This window comes from Vanrija albida (genome assembly GCF_041260175.1).
Source record: "Vanrija albida strain AlHP1 chromosome Unknown contig_5, whole genome shotgun sequence".
Lineage (NCBI taxonomy): Eukaryota > Fungi > Basidiomycota > Tremellomycetes > Trichosporonales > Trichosporonaceae > Vanrija > Vanrija albida.
Genome location: NW_027191424.1, coordinates 1,593,257 through 1,610,073, shown reverse-complemented (window position 1 = coordinate 1,610,073; position 16,817 = coordinate 1,593,257). Strand labels below are relative to the sequence as shown.

Below are 16,817 nucleotides of genomic sequence, written 5' to 3'. Positions count from 1 at the left end.
TGCTGAGCTGCTGCGATGCGATATGCGGCTTGCGATGGGAAGAAACGAGTGAGAGAAGGTGTGGTCGATGGACAGGAACGTTGGCTGGCGGCGGTGACGAAAGGCGTCACTGCCAGGGAGGCAAGCAGCCAGCCAGCCAGCCAGGAGCATTCCGCCCAGCCGGCAGCAACCCCGCCCACCATGGCAGCAGCCACCTCCACCACTACCTCCAACTGACTATTTGGATCCGCTCCCTCACCTTGCATCTTCAACCTACACAACAACAATGAGGAGCGACGACGAAGAAGAGAACGACTACGAGGAGGACGAGGATGAGGATGAGGTACGTTGGCTGCGGTCGATCACCCGCTGGTTGATGCTTACCGTTCACTGCAGGAGGAGATGCGAGATGATGGCGGAAAAGAAGAGGCCGAGTAAGTCGCGTTCAAGGCTGCCAAGCACCTCGGCCTCGCGCGAGCTCGCTGACAGCTTGCCAAGCTTCGAAGACGACCAATTCGACGACGGAGAAGGCGATGGCGATGATGGTGAAGGAGACGACGACGACGACGACGACGATGACGAAGACGGAGAAGGGGATGGGGACGATGAGGACGACGATGACGAGGAGGAAGACGAAGACGAGGATGAAGACGACGACGATGAGGACGGCAACGACGACGACGACGAAGGCGCCGCCGACCAGGCCGACCAGGAGATGGATGTTGAGGACGCCGAAGGTGCGTAAGCAGCCCGCCACAGGCTAACATCCAGGTGCCTCGCGGAGGTCAAAGACGGAGGAGCTCAAGCCTGTCCTCGAGGGCGAGCAGCCTCCACCGCCGCACATGATGCGCCGAAAGCTCTTCATTCCGGGGTACGCCGAGCCGCCGTCGTCCTTGACTATCGAGGCGGTGGTCGGCATTCCGCTTCCGTCCGCGGTGCACGCCATCGCCTCGACTACCTGCCTCTCGTACCTCCTCACCGGATCGCAGGACGGCTTCGTGCGCTCGTACGACTTCTGGGGAAGCGTCAACGGCGCGCAGCTCATGACGGCGCAGCAGCGTGCGGTCGTCGGACTCGGCGAAGGCGTGCACAAGGCTGGCGTTGGGCGGGGATGGTGGTCGTGTGAGGTGCCGGTCTCGGATGGCGCGAACGGGTCAACGAACAAGACGGAGCCTGTGTTCAGTCTGGCTTGCCAGCCAGACGGCATCTGGGCACTGGCCGGTTCACAGGTATGTACAGCTAGTTCGTAACTAGGGTGTCCGCTGACAGCACCAGTCCGGCCCGATCAACCTCTACTCGCTTCGCCACGAACCCGGACACCTCATCACGTCGTTGAAGGGCCACACCAGCGTCGTGTCCTGCCTCCAGCTGCTGGATACAGAGCACAGCTTCATCAGTGGATCATGGGATGGAGCAGTGAAGGTGAGTACCACTGGTACCCAACGCTATTGACACGCTCAGGAATGGGACTTGAATACAGGTCAGACGGTCAGAACCTACCCGACGCACGGCGCCCAGGTGTCGTCTATTGCATTACGACCCCTTACCGCGGCAACCTCCACCTCACCACGTCCCGAGAATGGCGACGGGCCAAGCATATCGGTCAACGTTGGACCGGACTTCTTCACAGCGGACCAGAAGGCCGAGGAGGGGGCAACAGCCAACGGCAGCGGCACCCCAGCAGAGGCTCCAGCAGCGACCGAGGACGTGGCAATGGCAGACACCGACGCCGATGCAGACGCCGATGGTGAAGGCGACGATGGCAAGAGCGCAGCATCCTACGACCCGCTCTTCGACGACGACGACGCGGAAGGCGAGGAGGAGTCCAAGGCAGGCGACGTGACCATGGCAGACGCCTTAGCCGGCTCGATCGTCCCTGCCGTCTCGACACCAACGCCAGCGCCGAAACCACCCAATGGCCTGGGGCTGGCGCTTCCAGGGAGTACGCCCAAGGCATCACCCGGCCTGGCGCTGCCAGGCAGCGCGACGACCAAGGCTACCACGCCACCAACCGCCAACGGGTCAGCAGCACCCACACCACACCTCTTCGGCACGGCTGCTTCAGCACAAGCCAGCAGCTCGAGAGCAGCAGCAGCGAACATCCCGCTCCTCTCGCCAGCAGATTACCGCCAGTTTTCCAACGACATCCTCCTCACCTCGTCGATGGACGGGCAGGTCACACTCATCGACAGGCGCGTGGCTTCCAAGGAGGGCGGAGACCAGGCGGGCGTTGGCAGATTGATGCCCGGCGACAAGGCGCCGCCATGGTGCATGTCTGTGAGTGGCCGAGCTTGGTGTAGCGTCGCTGACAAGCCAGGCGACATGGCTCGGGGACGGCAACCAGGTACTCGCAGGCAGGCGAAACGGCACGATCGACATCTGGGACGTGCGCAAATCGTCGTCCAAGGCGCCCAGCCTCCTCCGCACGCTCAAGACGCCGGCCGACTCGGGCCCGGTCAGCTGCATCGTTGCATTCCCCGACGGGCGGCATATCGCCACGGCGTCGCAGGACAACATCAGGCTGTGGAACACCGTCGAGTACTACCAGCCCGAGGAGAGCATCAAGAAGAGCCGCTCACGCCCGCCCTTCCGCATCATTGCTGGGCACCATGGCGGTATCATCTCGTCGATGCGTGAGTAGTTGCGCATAGGCGCATAGGCCCCAGCTAACGCTCCAGTCATCGACCCCACACAGCGCTTCCTCGTCACGGCGAGCGGAGATCGCGGCTGGCAGGGCGAGAGCACAAAGGTGGTGCTCATCCACGAGATCAAGTGGTAATGAGTGCAAGGGGAGGCAGCCCGACCCAAGTTGTACCATTGCCCTATTCTCCACACTATGCATGGCGCCGTGCTGTCCGCCACCTTTGCTACAGAACCCAGGCGGAAACAGACGCGACAGTGACAAGATACTTGCTGCCCTGAGCGCCAACGACGCTATGATGTCTCTACACTTGAATTTACCACTAATGATGAACGGAAAGTAAAGGAAAAAGATATGGAGAGCCCCCGCGGAAGCGTGAGGGGCTCGTTTGCGGGTGGGTGGGTAGGTGGAGTTATGCGTTCTCAGTAGAACTTCATGCCTGTAATGTCAGCGCTGTCACCAACGAGGCGGCGCCCTCGCTTCTTACGATCGATCCGGTAGATCTCCGCCATCGCCTGCGTCCCCGTCCCCGTCCTAGTGGTACTCACGCTGCTCTGCAGAGCACGAGCGTGTGCGTCCGTCTGCTCCTTCGGTTCGATGACACAGCTAATGTCATACAAGTCTTGCTCTTCGCGGTCGGCGTCGTCCATGCCCTCTTCGATGTAGTCGAGCACGGGCTGGAACACTGCCAGATTGTAAGGCTGGGACTGGTATTGCTGAATGTCACGCAGAACCTCGGCCGTGAGCTGACGCTTGAAGAAGTTGATGAGCAGCGGGCCACCCGACTCGTTCGACGGGCGAGGCCCGTTGGTAGCTGATGTCGCAGTGGTGGCAGCACTGCGCGTCGTTCCGGTCATTGATGGTGCGCGAGGGATTGAACTCGTCGACGCCGACGGCGTCATGGCGGCGGACGAGCTGCCTGGAGGCTGTGCGACCACAAAGTCCTTGTTGCCCTCCTCGATGAACACGAGGGCCGAGAGGTAGAAGCCGAAGAACGGCACACAGGGAGGGTTGATCGTCTTGAGCATCTCCTTGTACTTGGAGAAGTTTTTGGTTCGGTCCATTGTCACCTCGATTGCGTGGAACTCGCGCATCGACTTCTCGGGTACCAGCTCCCACGTCTTCTTGAGTCGCGAGATACCAGAACCAGAGAGGCCGGAGAAGACGCCCGCCATGCCGGCAAAGTTGTTGAGCCCGCGAAGCTCGGTAGCAATGCTGATGCAATGGCGAAGGACCAATGCTCGCTCCTTGACGTTCCTGGTGCGCAGGATGACGAGGGAAGTCCAGCGAGACAGGCGGTTGGTTGCCGAGATTGTGTGCATGAGGTTGGGGGCGAGCTCTGCGCTGTTCTCGGCCTGCCACGCCTTGTGCATGCACTCGATCGGCTTGATGCGCTGATAGTAGCCCGACTCCATGATTGTAAGCTGGCGCGCAATCTCGAGAGGGGAATAGTCGAGGAAGGAGACTGGTTTGCCAGGCTGCTGCCTGATCTGGATAGGAGCAGGAGGTGCCGCCATGCCCTTGCCTTGGCGGGCGTTGTTCAAGTCGAGGCGCTTGCGCTAACGAGTCAGCGACGATCACGCACGTAGGGACTCACGCTTCGCCCAATGAGCGTGTCGAGCTGCCTTACAAGCATCTCCTTGGCGCCTACTGTCCTTGCCTGTGCGAACGCCTCGACCTTGACAAGCAGCTCCTCATCTTGGCCCTCGACGAAATGCTGGTCAAGCCAAGTTTTTAAGGTATTCACAACTCTGAGGCAGGGTTAGCAGGTCGTATTGGGGCAAGTACCCTCACCTGAGTCGAATTGGTGTTTGCTTTCTGACAGTCCACTGGACGAGCTCGTCTTCGCTCAGGCCAGGTGGTGGAGTGATGTCGAACCGCTCAATGAGCAGGTCGATGAGCTCGTCTGTCGTCACAAACGATCGATACGTGAGCATAAAGGCCTTGAAGAAGTTGGTGTCGGCCGCCGTGTGTGCAGTGAGGCGCTCGACCAGGACTTGAATGGTGCCGGCCTTGAGGATGCCATTGTCGTCTTCCACAATTTCGCCCGGCGGGTAGGCTGTAGCCAGATACCATGGTGCCGACTTGCCCATCATTGCCATCGGGGGAGGAGGAGGATGAGAAGCAGGCGAGACGGGCGTTGAAGGGACAGCTTGCACGGACGCGGCCTGGGTTCGAGAAAACGTGTCGTCGCCAAGAAGCTTTGCCAGCTTTTTGCTGCCTGATCTGTTCCTGCTGGTACGAGGCTCCTCTGGAGCATCGCTGCTGGATCGATTGCGGAGAAAGCTTGGGACCGCCTTGAGAATGCTAGCACGGTTCCCTCGCACACTGCCGGCCTCGGACTCTTGCTGATATGGCAGCGACGTCTGCGAGCTCGAGGCATCGCCAGCTTTCTTGGGCAAGCTGGTCTGGCTCGCAATCGTGGACTGCGAGTGACGGCGAGACGAAGGCTGGTGGGTCGACTCGATGGATCGGTGACGCTGCTGGATCTCTTCGCGCTCAAGAACCTCCTGCTCCGGCCCAGTTTGCTGAGTGGCACTCGACTCGGAAGATGCCATCGACTGGTTTCGTGTGTGCGTCTCTGCGGGATCGCGTAATCGCTGGAGGTCGTGTGACCGGTGTGAGCGGTGAGACTCAAAGGAGGCTACCGAGTAGGTGCGCGCATGAGCTGCAGCAGCGGCGGCGCGACGAACAGCACCGCCTGGCGAGCGCTGACCCATCGCGCCACGCACAACGCCCTGCTCGATAGCCGCGGTCTGCTGCTGGGAGACGACGAGTAGAGCGGACAGGGACCGGAAAACAGTCGTGACTGCCTTTGTGAGAGCTTCGAGCGAGGCTGATGAACCAACAGTGTCCGACCGCAAGTAGATGTCGGCCGAGGTGGCGTCCAGAGCGGTAGCGGCGTCGTCGAGGTCGCGAATACCGTGGCGGGCTTGGACCACAAGGTCGGCGTAGAGCCTGGTGTCCTCTTCACGGAGTGTCTCGGATCCATTCTCCTCAGAGGCGTCGCCGTCGAGGTCGATGGCCACGGCAACGTCAATGTGTGCGATGGCGTCGCGGAAGCGAGCCGATACCCGGATGACTTCGAGCACGCCTCCGTCGGCCGACGTGGCGGCGGCGCGGACGACGGCGTCGACCTCGGCCTTCAACTTTTGGATCTCAACGACGGCGGCCTGGTCGAGAGGACGGAGAACAGTGTCGAGAGCCGGTCCGAAACCAAATCTTCCAGACATGAAGTCGCCAAGCGACTCTGCACCAAACCAAGCAACGAGGTGCTTTGCTGGCTGATTCTGGCGCTCAGCCGCAGGCACATGGGCGAGTACCACGTTTGGAAGGTCGTCGATGAGATCGCGGAGCTTTGTGACTGCGCGCATGACGGCATTCCACGACGAGGTGCCGACATCGGAAGCTCGAGGGCCCGAGATGGTGTTGGTGATCGACATTGAGAGCAGGCCCATGACGCCCATCAAGTTCAAGGAATCGACCCAAGGTGGGCGAGGCATTGGCTCGCTCACCGTCGAATCGATGCCGCCTGGAGGCGGAAGGACGGGGCCAACGTAGCCAAAGGCACTCATGAGATGGCGGATGGCCGTGGTGAGACGAGCCTGGCCGTCCTTGAGCTTTCGGACTGCGGCGTCATCGTTGAGCACGGCGACGGCCATTCCCGATCCAGACTGAATGTCGCGGGCGAGAGCGACCTCCTCCTCTGCTGCCGAGCCTGCTACGGCGGCATCGTAGAGCTCATTGATGGCGTCAATGACCTGCTCTGTGAGCTGACCCATGGTCGCGCGTTCTGGCTCGTCGTAGAGGGGGGCGACGGCAGTGCGTATCCGCTCCTCCCAGTCGGTCTGTGCACGTCGACGCGTCGTGATAGACCTTACGGTATCGGATCGCATTGTGGCTCCAACGCTGGCGCGACGGGGTGGAGGATCCTGGAGTACGCCATCGACTGTTGTGGATGACGGCGGGGGGTCGCGTCGAGTCTCGCCAGTCTGCTGGTTGTAGTAGTAGTAGCTGCGGCCATCGTCTGTGAGGCCGACCGTCCAGGGGTACGGGACGGACACTCCTGTGCGGCTTGGGTGGATGCCAAAGACGTCGTCTGCGGGCATTGAGGACGAGGGAGGCCGGGATGCGCGCGACACTGTTGACGACGTGGAGGCGGGGCGACGAGCGCGCTCTTGGATGTGATGCGGTTGTGGTGGTTGGTAGTACGAACGATCAAAGGAGGAGGCGCTGCGGTTGTGCTGGTAGTTCCTGCTTTGTCCTTGACCGCCACCATAATAGCGGTTTGCGTCGAGACTGCGTTGTTCGACACCATGTTCGCTCAAGTGGTCCATTTCTGCCAATCGCGTAAAACCGTCGGCATCCTCGTCGCCGTCTCCTGGAAGTCCCCACTGCTCCTCGCCCGTGTGGATGTTGACATAGAAGATCTGGACAAGGTCAGTGTTGTGCGGGGCCGGTCCTTTGGTCGCTGCTCGCTCACATTGCCTTGGGCGGTCGCTCTTGGGACCCAGCCGTCGTTTCCGTTGGCATGCGAGTAGTGAGCCCCCGAGATCTGCGTCTGTGGCTGACCCCCACGCGAGTGATGAGCTGGCCTGAGGGTCAGGTCTGGATCGTCGATTTCTTCGTAGTCAGCAGCCGTCGCAGTGTGACGCTTGGACGCACGGTCCGCGCGCAGCTGGCCGCGTGCAGAGTGTTGGCGGCCGTCACCACGACCTTCCATGAGCTCAAAGGCGAGATTGTCGAGCGAGGTGCCCGACGTGTCGCCTCCCCACGAGTCCCAGCCGTGCCCGAGACTCTCCTCGAGGCCGAGGACGTCGGCGGCCGATCCGTTGCGCGCAATTGCGCGGCCATCAGGGGCAATCTCGACGTCGTACTGGTCGTCATAGTCGTCGACGACGTCGTCGTATGGCTCGTATGGCTCATCTGCGCCGTCATAGTCGTCGTCGAGGTCGTCAATGTTCTCGACATAGTTGCTGGGGAACCATCCGCGAGCCTCGCCGAGCATGCCGTCCCACCAGCCGCTGGTGAGCATGGTAAGGACCTCGATAATGTCGCCGGCATTGAAGCTGAGGGCCGACTCGTCTGTGGCCTCAAAGTCGTAGACTGCGCGGACGGCGTATCGCTGGCCTTCTGGCACGCGGATGGCGCCAGTGCTGTCGGGGAGGAGCAGGTCGATTCTTGCTGCTGGGAGGTGGGATTGAGACATGGCTCTGGAGCCGGTGGTGTTGTTGTTGTTGTTGCTGGCCGTGCCGCTGCCGCTCGAGTAGTCGACTGGGCGATAGCCGTTGCCCGCGGCATGGCTAGAGGGGCCGGGGTCGTTGAGATCGACTATTCCGAGGCCCTCGAGCGCCGACTGGGCCGATATGAGCGAGGAAGGCTGTCGTGGGTCGGCCATGGCGTCTAGTGGTGAGAGGGAAAGAAGCAAAGATGGCAAGGGGGCGTGTGGCCGCGCGCGTCAACCGACTCTACCTCTTCAAGGGAGCGAGGCGAGGGCGAGCAAAGACGAGGGCGTGTATGCCTCGTCTCGTCGAGACGTTGAGCGTGATGGGCGAGCGGGCGAGCGGGCGAGCGGTCGAGCGGGCGGAAAGATTGTCGACGGCGAGAAGGAGTCGTTCCTGTGCGCCCGTGGAAGGTTTGTTGCTGTTGCACGAGGAGCGAGCTAGCAGTAACTGGCCGTCTGGCGTCTCGACGGCCCAGGCGTGCTGCTGCTTGCTGCCTGCTGCCTGCTGCCTCTTGCCTGCTGGTCCTTGTCGCTGGTGCTGGCCGTCGAACAGTCGGTGTGCGCGCGCACGGGCAGGGCAGGGCCACGGGGCGAGCGAGTAGAGGTGGGTGATGGGCCTAGAGGGCGAGTTGAGTTGGGTGGGCTTAGCTGGGCGAGTGGGCGAGTGAGTCCGAGTCGTCGTGGTCGACGCAGCACGAGCAGCTCTCAGGCCGCGGTGCGGAGCGTGCGCGTGCAGCAGCGGCGTTGCGTTGCGAGCAGTAGCACCAACAGTGGCCGGGGGCAGACGGAACGAGTGCTCCGTGCGCGGGGTGGCTACGCGTGCGGGGACGGCCGTGTGCACCTGGGTCGGGCGACTTGGCTGGGCGACTCGGGGCAGCAGGCAAAGAGGCGGTGCGTGCGCTCGTGTGTGCGTGCGTGCGTGCGCGCGCTCGGTACCGTTGCGTACGTGTGGGTGGAGAGCGAGTGGATGGCGGGTGTGATGGGATGGGATGTGAGGTTGGCCGTCTGGCTCAAGTCACTCGCTCGCCGGCGTCACCGGTCTCGTTTGAATTTGGGCGGAATGAATGGGATGGATGGATGCGACGAGCCACGAGCCAACGGCGGAGGCGGGCGCGGCGGCGGCACAAAGGGACAGTCGGGCGTGACGGCACGGCACGCACCGGTGTTCGGACGGCTGCATCGGTCGGTCGTCGCTGCGTCGCTGCATCACTCTGGCTGGCTGCTCGCAAGCCCCAGCATGCATACTCTGGTGCCAGCTTCACGCAGCGCACGCCACCTCGAGGCCGCCGCCGCCCCCCGGCCAGGTCGGCAGCGGTGCGATGCTGCGGTCGTGCGCGTGCGCCGGCCTGCGCCAAGCGCGCAGCGCGGCGCGGCGGCGCGCGGCGCGATAGACGCCTGCAAGGCTGCACGACATCTGGCCATGGATGGGCCGGGCGCTCGTCCTCGTCCTGGCCGCTGCCTGCCATCGCGGCGGCCGCTCGGAGAAAGAAAGACAAGAGGGTCCTCGGCCACCCTAGCCCCCGCACCAGGTCTCTGGATCCACGACCCTGGCCAGCGAGCCCAACGTAACATGGTTGGGCCGCCCGCCTGCGCGAGACGCGTAACATTACGCTCTTGGCTCGCAGGAATGCGGCGTCACGCTCGCTGCTGCTGCCGGCGTGCAGCTCGCTGATTCCTCGGTAGCGCTACATACGTCCCAGACGAGCCCGAAAAGACGGCCGACGACTTACCTGAGCTCGCCAGGTACCGTACCACTGGGACAGGCAGGCGAGCAGGCAGGCATCCCTGCACTGGCGTCGTGTGCGCCGCGCCGCCGCGCGGCACGGCAATCGACCCGACCCTCGCCATTCCTGCAAGGTACCAAGACCGCGACCGAGACTGCACCGCTGCTGTTGCTGCTGCTGCGGTGGCGGCGGCGACGGCGACAGCGACGGCTACGGCTGCTGCTGCTGCCACGGCTCGCAGCGAGACACCGGCCCGCCCACTTTCGCCGCAACGACACAAAAGTCGGCGATGCTCGACACCATCCATGTCCATGACCCACGCTGCACCCCCCGGCCCCCGCCCACCCACCCCCTTTCCTGTCGAACAAGCAGTCCCCCCTCCCTTCCATCCCTGTGTTCTTCTCGTTCCTGGCCTTCCTGGCGCCCCATTTCTCCGTCATCATAATCTTGCACAACGCCTCGGCTCGTCGCGTACCCTCGCTCGCCCACCTTGTAGCCCCTCCCCCCCGCACCCCAGACCTTACACAAGCCACACATGCATCTCCAATCGTCCATGGCGACCTGAGATCACACGCCCGCAAGAGCACTACACAGTTCTACAGTGCACAGACGAGTTCGAGCCGGTGACAAGGCAACCTGCCTTGTCCACGCACGCGCGACTTGCTCGGCCACGTCGACGTGTTGATTATCGAAAGCGGCATTTGGTTGTTGGCGACACCTCGCGCAGCAGAAACCGGGGCCGATGGCGGCCCGAGAGCCAGCGGGGGGGCGAGATGTCCAACACGACTCTAGCTATAAAACAGGTTGAACATTGAGGAGCACAAAACGGGTTGGAGGTTGTAATGCGGCGAAGCGGGGACATATTTGCACAAGCGATAAGGGAGGCGAGAGGGGAGGCTGTCGCGCGGCGACAGCGGTGGAGATCAAGGGACGAGGCCGCACAATTTGGAACAAGATGTGGTTTATTGTTGAGGTCCGTTTCCAGTGTCGGACAAGGAGGGGCCGGATGAGACCCGAATGCTTTGGGGGGTTAATTGAGACAGATGCTAGTGTGCAATGCAGGTGGGATCGATCATGCAAAGTAGTGCGTGTAAACCCTCGACGAAGGGTGGACCGGCATCTCGAGCTTGAAAGCGTTCAACTCCTGCTTGATCGACATGGCCAGTTCAGGCGTCAGGCCTGCGAACGGTTAGTCATGCAGATCACGAGGCTCAGGCTTACGATTGCAGGTCGCTGGCTCGGAACGTCGGTCATAGGTTCCGGCATCGTACGTGCTGTACACGGCACACTCGGGTGCCCACACGAGGCGGCGGCGAGCCGGGGCCGTCATCGACCTCGTCTGGGGAGGGGGCGCTGGGGCGGCACCCGCCAAAGAGAGGTTGGGCGCCGAAGTGTTCAGCCCGGGCTGAGAGAAAAGGGACGACCGTAAGTCGAGTTGGATTGGAGTAGAGTCAAACGGCGAGAAGTCTGGCGACAGTGGGTCATACGCCGTGTCGGAGCGCTCGCCAGTGTGTGGCGCGTGTGCCACACCGTCAATACGCTCCGGTGTGGGCGCCTGCAACGAGGCGAGGGGGCCAGCGCTGGCACGGGCAGGCGCACGTGTCGGGTCATCCGCAGGGGGCGTCGGGCGGCTAGCCGCCAACTCGAGGTGCTCGTTGGAAACAACAGCTGCGCCAAGGTCAGCAAACTGATGGGCGACACTAAAGCGCCACACTCACTCCTCAGGATTCCCTTCTTGGGCTGCGCGTGACGGTCAATGTGCGGTCTCGCCCACAGAGGCTGGAAGTCGTCATCGTCGTCCAGCGAGGCGTCCAGCATGCGCGAGGTAACGCCGTCGACCACTTCACCCTCGGACGTGTCGTCGCTGTCATACTCGTGGTCGTTGACGGCAAAGGCGTGGACAACCGTTGGCGAACGAGGTATGACACGTACAACAGACGTTCCGTTGGGCGAGGCAAGGCCAGCGGACGCGGACGACGATGCTTCCGTGTCGGCCGCCTTCTGCTGCGGCTGGCCAGGGCGGGCAGCTGTGTTGATGTCCCACGTAGGTTCGCCGCTGGGTCCGCCAAACTCGGCAGTGGACGCCTTCCCGATAGTCGGCTTCTTGTCAGGGGTCTTGGACTCTGCGACCTTGCGCTCAGCCTCGCGGCGAGAGCGCTGTGTGTGCTGACGGGCAAGCTGCGCCGCAGGTGATAGACCAGACAGGACGCGGTCATCCTCCTCAGAGACGCGGTCGAGTTCGGCGTGCGCCCTGCTGATTTCCGCAGGAGCCGCGGTAGCCTTCTTGCCGCTCTTCTTCTTGAAGCTAAGAATGGATGCTTGCTTCTCAGGAATGGGGGCGTCCTCGTCCTTGGGCTTGTCCTTGAAGATCTTGGAGATGCCCATAAGGCTGTTGCGTCGCGCAAGCTTGCCGAGGGAACCCATCTTGCGGATCATCATGCTCGCCGAAGAGACAGTCGAGGACAATGAGATATTGTCGGTCGACTTGTTCTTCATGCGGAAAAGACCTCTCTTGGGCGCCTTGGAAGCCGTGGTCTGAGTAGTCCGCTCAGTCTCGGCGAGACTGACGTCACTGCCCATGGCCTGCACGTTGGCGAATGGCGCCGATGGAGGGGCAAAGTCTTGAGAGGCATTGAGCGAGCGTGACAATGATGGCGGCGCCGAGCCCTTTGAGCGCGACGACGACGACTGTGTTGGTGGGCTAGACTCGTTTCTGGCACGGCCTTTGTTGCCAGAGTTCGTAGGCAGGTCGGGAAGCGGCCCTGACTTGGACAGGGGCGATCTGGCAGGCAGGGCACCGGCCGGTACAGTCGCGCTGGCCGCCTGAGTTGCACCTTTGGAAGAGGAGGAAGACGATGGAGGTCGGGAAAGGTTTGGCGGGGATGTCACGCTTGGGGACGTGGTACGAGGCTGGGAAGAGGGCGGTGACTTTGCGCCATCACGGCCATCGCGAGAGCTCCGGTCACTTGACGACGAGTACTGGCGGTCGCGTAACTTGGGTGGAGGTACGAGGTCGGCCTCGGACGCGCCCGAGGTCGTTCGGCGGTGCTCGTCGACAGATGAGGATGCTGGGCCGCCCTTTGCGTAGTCGCTCAGCGACACCGAGGGCTGAGATGTCGAGCGAGACATGCCAGACTCGGAGGACGGTGAAGGGCGGTGCGAGGGTCCGCGCTTGTATGGGTGAAATCCTTGGGTGGTGGGCTGGAGGCCCTTCGGTGGCGCGCTCGACTGCGAGGCGCTTAGGCCAGTCATACCTGCGCGGGGACTTGCTGGGCCCGACGTGGTTCGCCTCCGGGGCGGATCACTGGCAGCCGAGTAGTCATCGAGGTCTTGGGAGTGCTCCCCGGTGGGCTGCTGGGGCATGTGGCCTGGGGCCGGCATGTGACCCCCGGCGACCATTTGCGAGTAGACGTGCGCCCAAGCTGAAAAGTCGGGCTGTTGGTAGACTGGTGAAGGTGCTACACCGTTGGGGAAGGGGTTGAAAGGAGGAGCGTAAAACGACGTGGCCGGAACTGCGGTGCTTGGCCAGGCAGGTTGAGCAACAGGATAGTGGGGACCTGATGGCGGAAAGTAGCTTGCTGCGTACTGTTGCTGTTGCTGCTGCTGCTGAGGATAGCCTGGAGGCGCAGGGGTCACAGGGGAAGGAGCGGGCGACGCAGAATTATTCGAGCCAGTTCGCGACCGTACGGGCGGGCCGGCTGGTGAAGGGGCGCGGTCAAAGCTCGAGCTGGCAAAAGGAGCCGATGATGGACGAGAACGATCAAACGACGCGGCGTGGTCACGATGGGCCGCTGGCGAGGGTTGCATGAGGGTTGCCATGCTGTGTTCTGGTGATGTGTCAGTTCCAAGACATTGTGCCGTGCGTGAGAGGGAGGGAGGGAGGGAGGGAGAGAGACGAGAAGGACGAGGAGCGGGCGGGAGTGACGCGCGGCGGTCGCTCGACCCTCGCCAGGTCGATCCCATTGGGGCCACTCACATCAGAGACGCTTTTGAAGTCGAACCAACGCTCGCACTTGTTGCGAGCCGTGGTCTTTGAAGGAGCGTGGGTTCCGTCCGTGGTAGGCCAGTCTAAGAGCTAAACGCTCTATCGAACGAGCGCGTGTCAGTGCTGCGGAGAGAAGAGGGTGATGACGTGTGGGAGGAGTGGTGGCGAGTGATGAGTGATGGGAGTGGGGTGTGCAGGGTGAGATGGTGGAGCTTGGAGCCAAGAGTGGGCGCGATCGTCCTTGCCGGTGCCCTCGACGCGTCGGCGGTCGACGCACACACAGCCAGCGACGGGCAAGATGCACACTGGGCGATGACTGCAGTGTGTGTGTGTGTGGACACGGGCGGCCGTGTGGGTAAGGGCGGGAACAAGGTTGATGAATTGGACAAGCAGATGGGGGAGGGAAGGCGGAACAAGATTGACTCACAACGTGGAAGCGGCGCGGGTTTGCGCAAGCCAGCGTGCGATTATGTTACAACGAGCGTCTTGCGCCGAGAGAAAGGAAGGTACAGGTCGACAATGGAGCTTGCGACGACGACGACGACGACGACGACGACTTGAACTTGAGGGATGTTGAAGAATAATAGAATGTGGAGCAGCTGGGGATCGCACGGAATAGGGATGGGTAGTGTGGGTGGGTTGGTGTGTGGGTGGGTAGGGCCGGCGGGGTGGGCGGAGCGCGGCGGCGTGCGAGGGGGGGTGGGGGGAGGGCTGCGGCGTGTGTGTGTGTGTGTGATTGTGTGTGGGCGTGTGCGTAAAGGCCAGTTGCGTGTGGGACAGAACGAGTTGCCAGGGGAACGTCGCAGACGTCTTTGGAGCCGAGAGCGGAGGCCGAGGGGCGGGGGGTGGGGGGCGGGGGGGCAGCGAGCGGAGCGGGGCCGAGCGAGCGAGCGGGCGGGCGGAGGCGTTGTTGTCGGTTTCTCTGGCCTTTGTTGTATGGGTGGAAGAGAGACGGCGTGAGGCGTGCACGCGCGCTGGGCGTGTGTGGGCGTGTGGGTGCCTTGTGGTGTGTGCGTGTGTGCGTGCGTGCGTGCGTTGCGTCCAAGGCCAGCCTGGGTTTGATCGGTTTCACTTTTGCCCACTAGAGTTTGTCGTCACGGAAGATTCGGTATGGCTGGGGGCTGCGAGTATACAAATAGACGGACGGGGTACGCTTTTCGAGGCGGGCGAGGAATGCGCAGAGTGCGTGTGTACACGTAGAGTCGAACGATAGATGAGAAAAGAGCCCAAGTGTTAGCTTGTAATGCAACAGTGCGGGCAACGAGGCGGATCGAGACGTTGAAAACGAGCCAAAGCCTAGGCTATGCCGCGGGACGGCACCGGCGCGCGGCGGTCGCTACAACAAGTGGGCTCCAGCAACAGACGGCCAAGACGGCGTGCAGGGCGGCGACGGCGCGAGCGAGCCGGGGGTGGGTGGGGCAAGCATGCACCAGTGTGGGAGCGAGGGTGACGCCGCGGCGGCGGAGGCGACGGCGGCACGCAGCCAGGGGCCCGACGAGGCTTGCACACGACAAGGAATGAGTGCCGCGTGTTTCGTTTTCAGGTGACCCCGGCACCGTGCTGCGGACACGGCACTGCGCGGCAGTTGCACTGCACTGCGCCGCGAGCGTCACGCGCAGCAGCACGTCGGCTACGAGGAAGCGCGCAACGCAGCAGCGTTGGGGTAGGCGCACCAGGCAGGCGGCACACGAGCTGCCGGCCACCAGCAGCGGCAGGAGCAGTCGCGCGCCGGCGCGCCGGCCGTGCGCGCTGCGCCTTGGGCACTGCGCGGCGGCGGCGCAGCGGGGCGGGACCAATCGACGAGACGAACGGCGACTCACCACTCTGTCCAACCAAACAATGCAGTCGAGGCGACAGTGTCAAGAGGGAACCGTAGATGCAGATCACGGCCGCGACAGAGACGCGCTCCCAAGCCCGCCCGACATGCTTAGGTTTGCCGAGTGCCCAGAGCTTGTTGGTGCCCACTGCAACCCCCTCCCTGGCCGGCCAGGGACACGCGCGCCAACGTCGATCCCAATGGGGCCGTTTACCCGGAAGGCAAGCCAGTCTGCCCCGTCGCGCGTACGACTACAGGCGCGCCGCCTGCACCACGACGCCGCACCCACGACGCACACCCACACGCCGCGCCCAGGCAATAAAGCCCACCTGCCCACCCATTGTCGCGTGCGCACCGGTGGGCAGTAGGCAGAGACGATGCATGCTGCTCGCCGCCTCTTTTTTTCGCGCCCCTCCGCATTGCACCCCATGCACCGTCGATGCAACAGCAGCCGGCGCCGCAGCCCCAACCAGCCCTCCCCGCTCCACGGCCCCACAGACCGGTGGGAACGGCTGTGAGAATCCAGCTGCGAGCGCCTCGTTACATCCACTTGCCGGGAATGGAATGGCATAGCATGGGACGGTGCCGCCGGCCGGTCGACTCGCAACCCAGGCCCCGGGTGAGGTCCTCCCGGACACAGAGGCCAGGCCTGCGCTCCATGCTGCTGCCTGCTGCTGCACGACGACAAAGTAAACTCGGTTGCCCTGGCGAATGCCGTGGCGGCCCTGGGTGCCGTGGTGGGGTCAAGGTCCCAACAAACTCCCGTCTCTATGAAGTCCACGTGCCCGGCCCTGAGGGTCATGAGTCCAAACACCAAACATGGCGACGGCCGTGGCGGCGCGCGGGGTGGCTCGACGCGGGGGGTGGCTCGACGCTCCAACCCATGCCACTACCACCCACCCACCACCACGCCCAACCCACACACACACACACGACGCGCTCGTTTCAGCCTTGGCCGCAAAACAACGTCGCACATTGGAGCACATCCCACAGGCCTCATTAGTCATCACCAGTATGCTTACTGCTCCGCGTGACAGTGTGGCGCCATCACCAAGCGATGCATATCCGGTACAACGAGAAATTGTGCAAGCAGTCGGCAGTGGGCAATAATATTAACGTTTAGTGTGATGAGGGCCGTGGGCGGTGGGCGAGTCCGGGGGGGTTTCTGTTGAAGGCCATGGGCGGTGGGCGATTCCGGGGAGGGTTTGTGCTGATGGCCATGGGCGGAGGGCGAGTCCAGGGGAGCTTGTCGATGATAGTGATGGCCTTTTGGGTGGCGTTAACCCGTCATGGTGTTTGGAAGTATGAGGGCCTATCGTCAGGTGGCGAGCCTCTATGCGTTTCTTCTGCCTTTCGCGAGATTGAGCACGAGATTGAGAGGTGGGGTGGAGATTGGCGCAGGAGGCGGGACGAAGATGGTCGCCAGGAGAGGGGGTGGAGGAGGCCAG

The 16,817-nt window shown here is 62.9% G+C and overlaps 3 protein-coding genes across 3 annotated transcripts; 1 reads left to right on the top strand and 2 right to left on the bottom strand.

Moving 5' to 3' along the window:
- Window positions 1-265: 265 nt before the first annotated feature.
- SPT8 (Transcription factor spt8) lies at window positions 266-2,758 on the top strand (the record flags this gene model as incomplete). Its single annotated transcript, XM_069355207.1, has 8 exons — window positions 266-322; window positions 376-413; window positions 478-716; window positions 751-1,208; window positions 1,255-1,401; window positions 1,441-2,256; window positions 2,297-2,612; window positions 2,658-2,758. The coding sequence occupies 8 exons, from the start codon at window positions 266-268 to the stop codon at window positions 2,756-2,758; spliced, it is 2,172 nt and encodes a 723-aa protein (XP_069207278.1).
- Window positions 2,759-3,042: 284 nt separating this feature from the next.
- CDC25 (cell division cycle-related protein) lies at window positions 3,043-8,018 on the bottom strand (the record flags this gene model as incomplete). The annotated part of the gene is made up of 5 exons (XM_069355206.1): window positions 3,043-3,059; window positions 3,108-4,179; window positions 4,218-4,371; window positions 4,415-7,050; window positions 7,104-8,018. The coding sequence occupies 5 exons, from the start codon at window positions 8,016-8,018 to the stop codon at window positions 3,043-3,045; spliced, it is 4,794 nt and encodes a 1,597-aa protein (XP_069207277.1).
- Window positions 8,019-10,640: 2,622 nt separating this feature from the next.
- Window positions 10,641-13,387, bottom strand: Q8F55_006754 (uncharacterized protein; the record flags this gene model as incomplete). Its single annotated transcript, XM_069355205.1, has 3 exons — window positions 10,641-10,747; window positions 10,790-11,236; window positions 11,287-13,387. 3 exons carry the CDS (start codon window positions 13,385-13,387, stop codon window positions 10,641-10,643), a joined length of 2,655 nt encoding a protein of 884 aa, XP_069207276.1.
- Window positions 13,388-16,817: the final 3,430 nt, after the last annotated feature.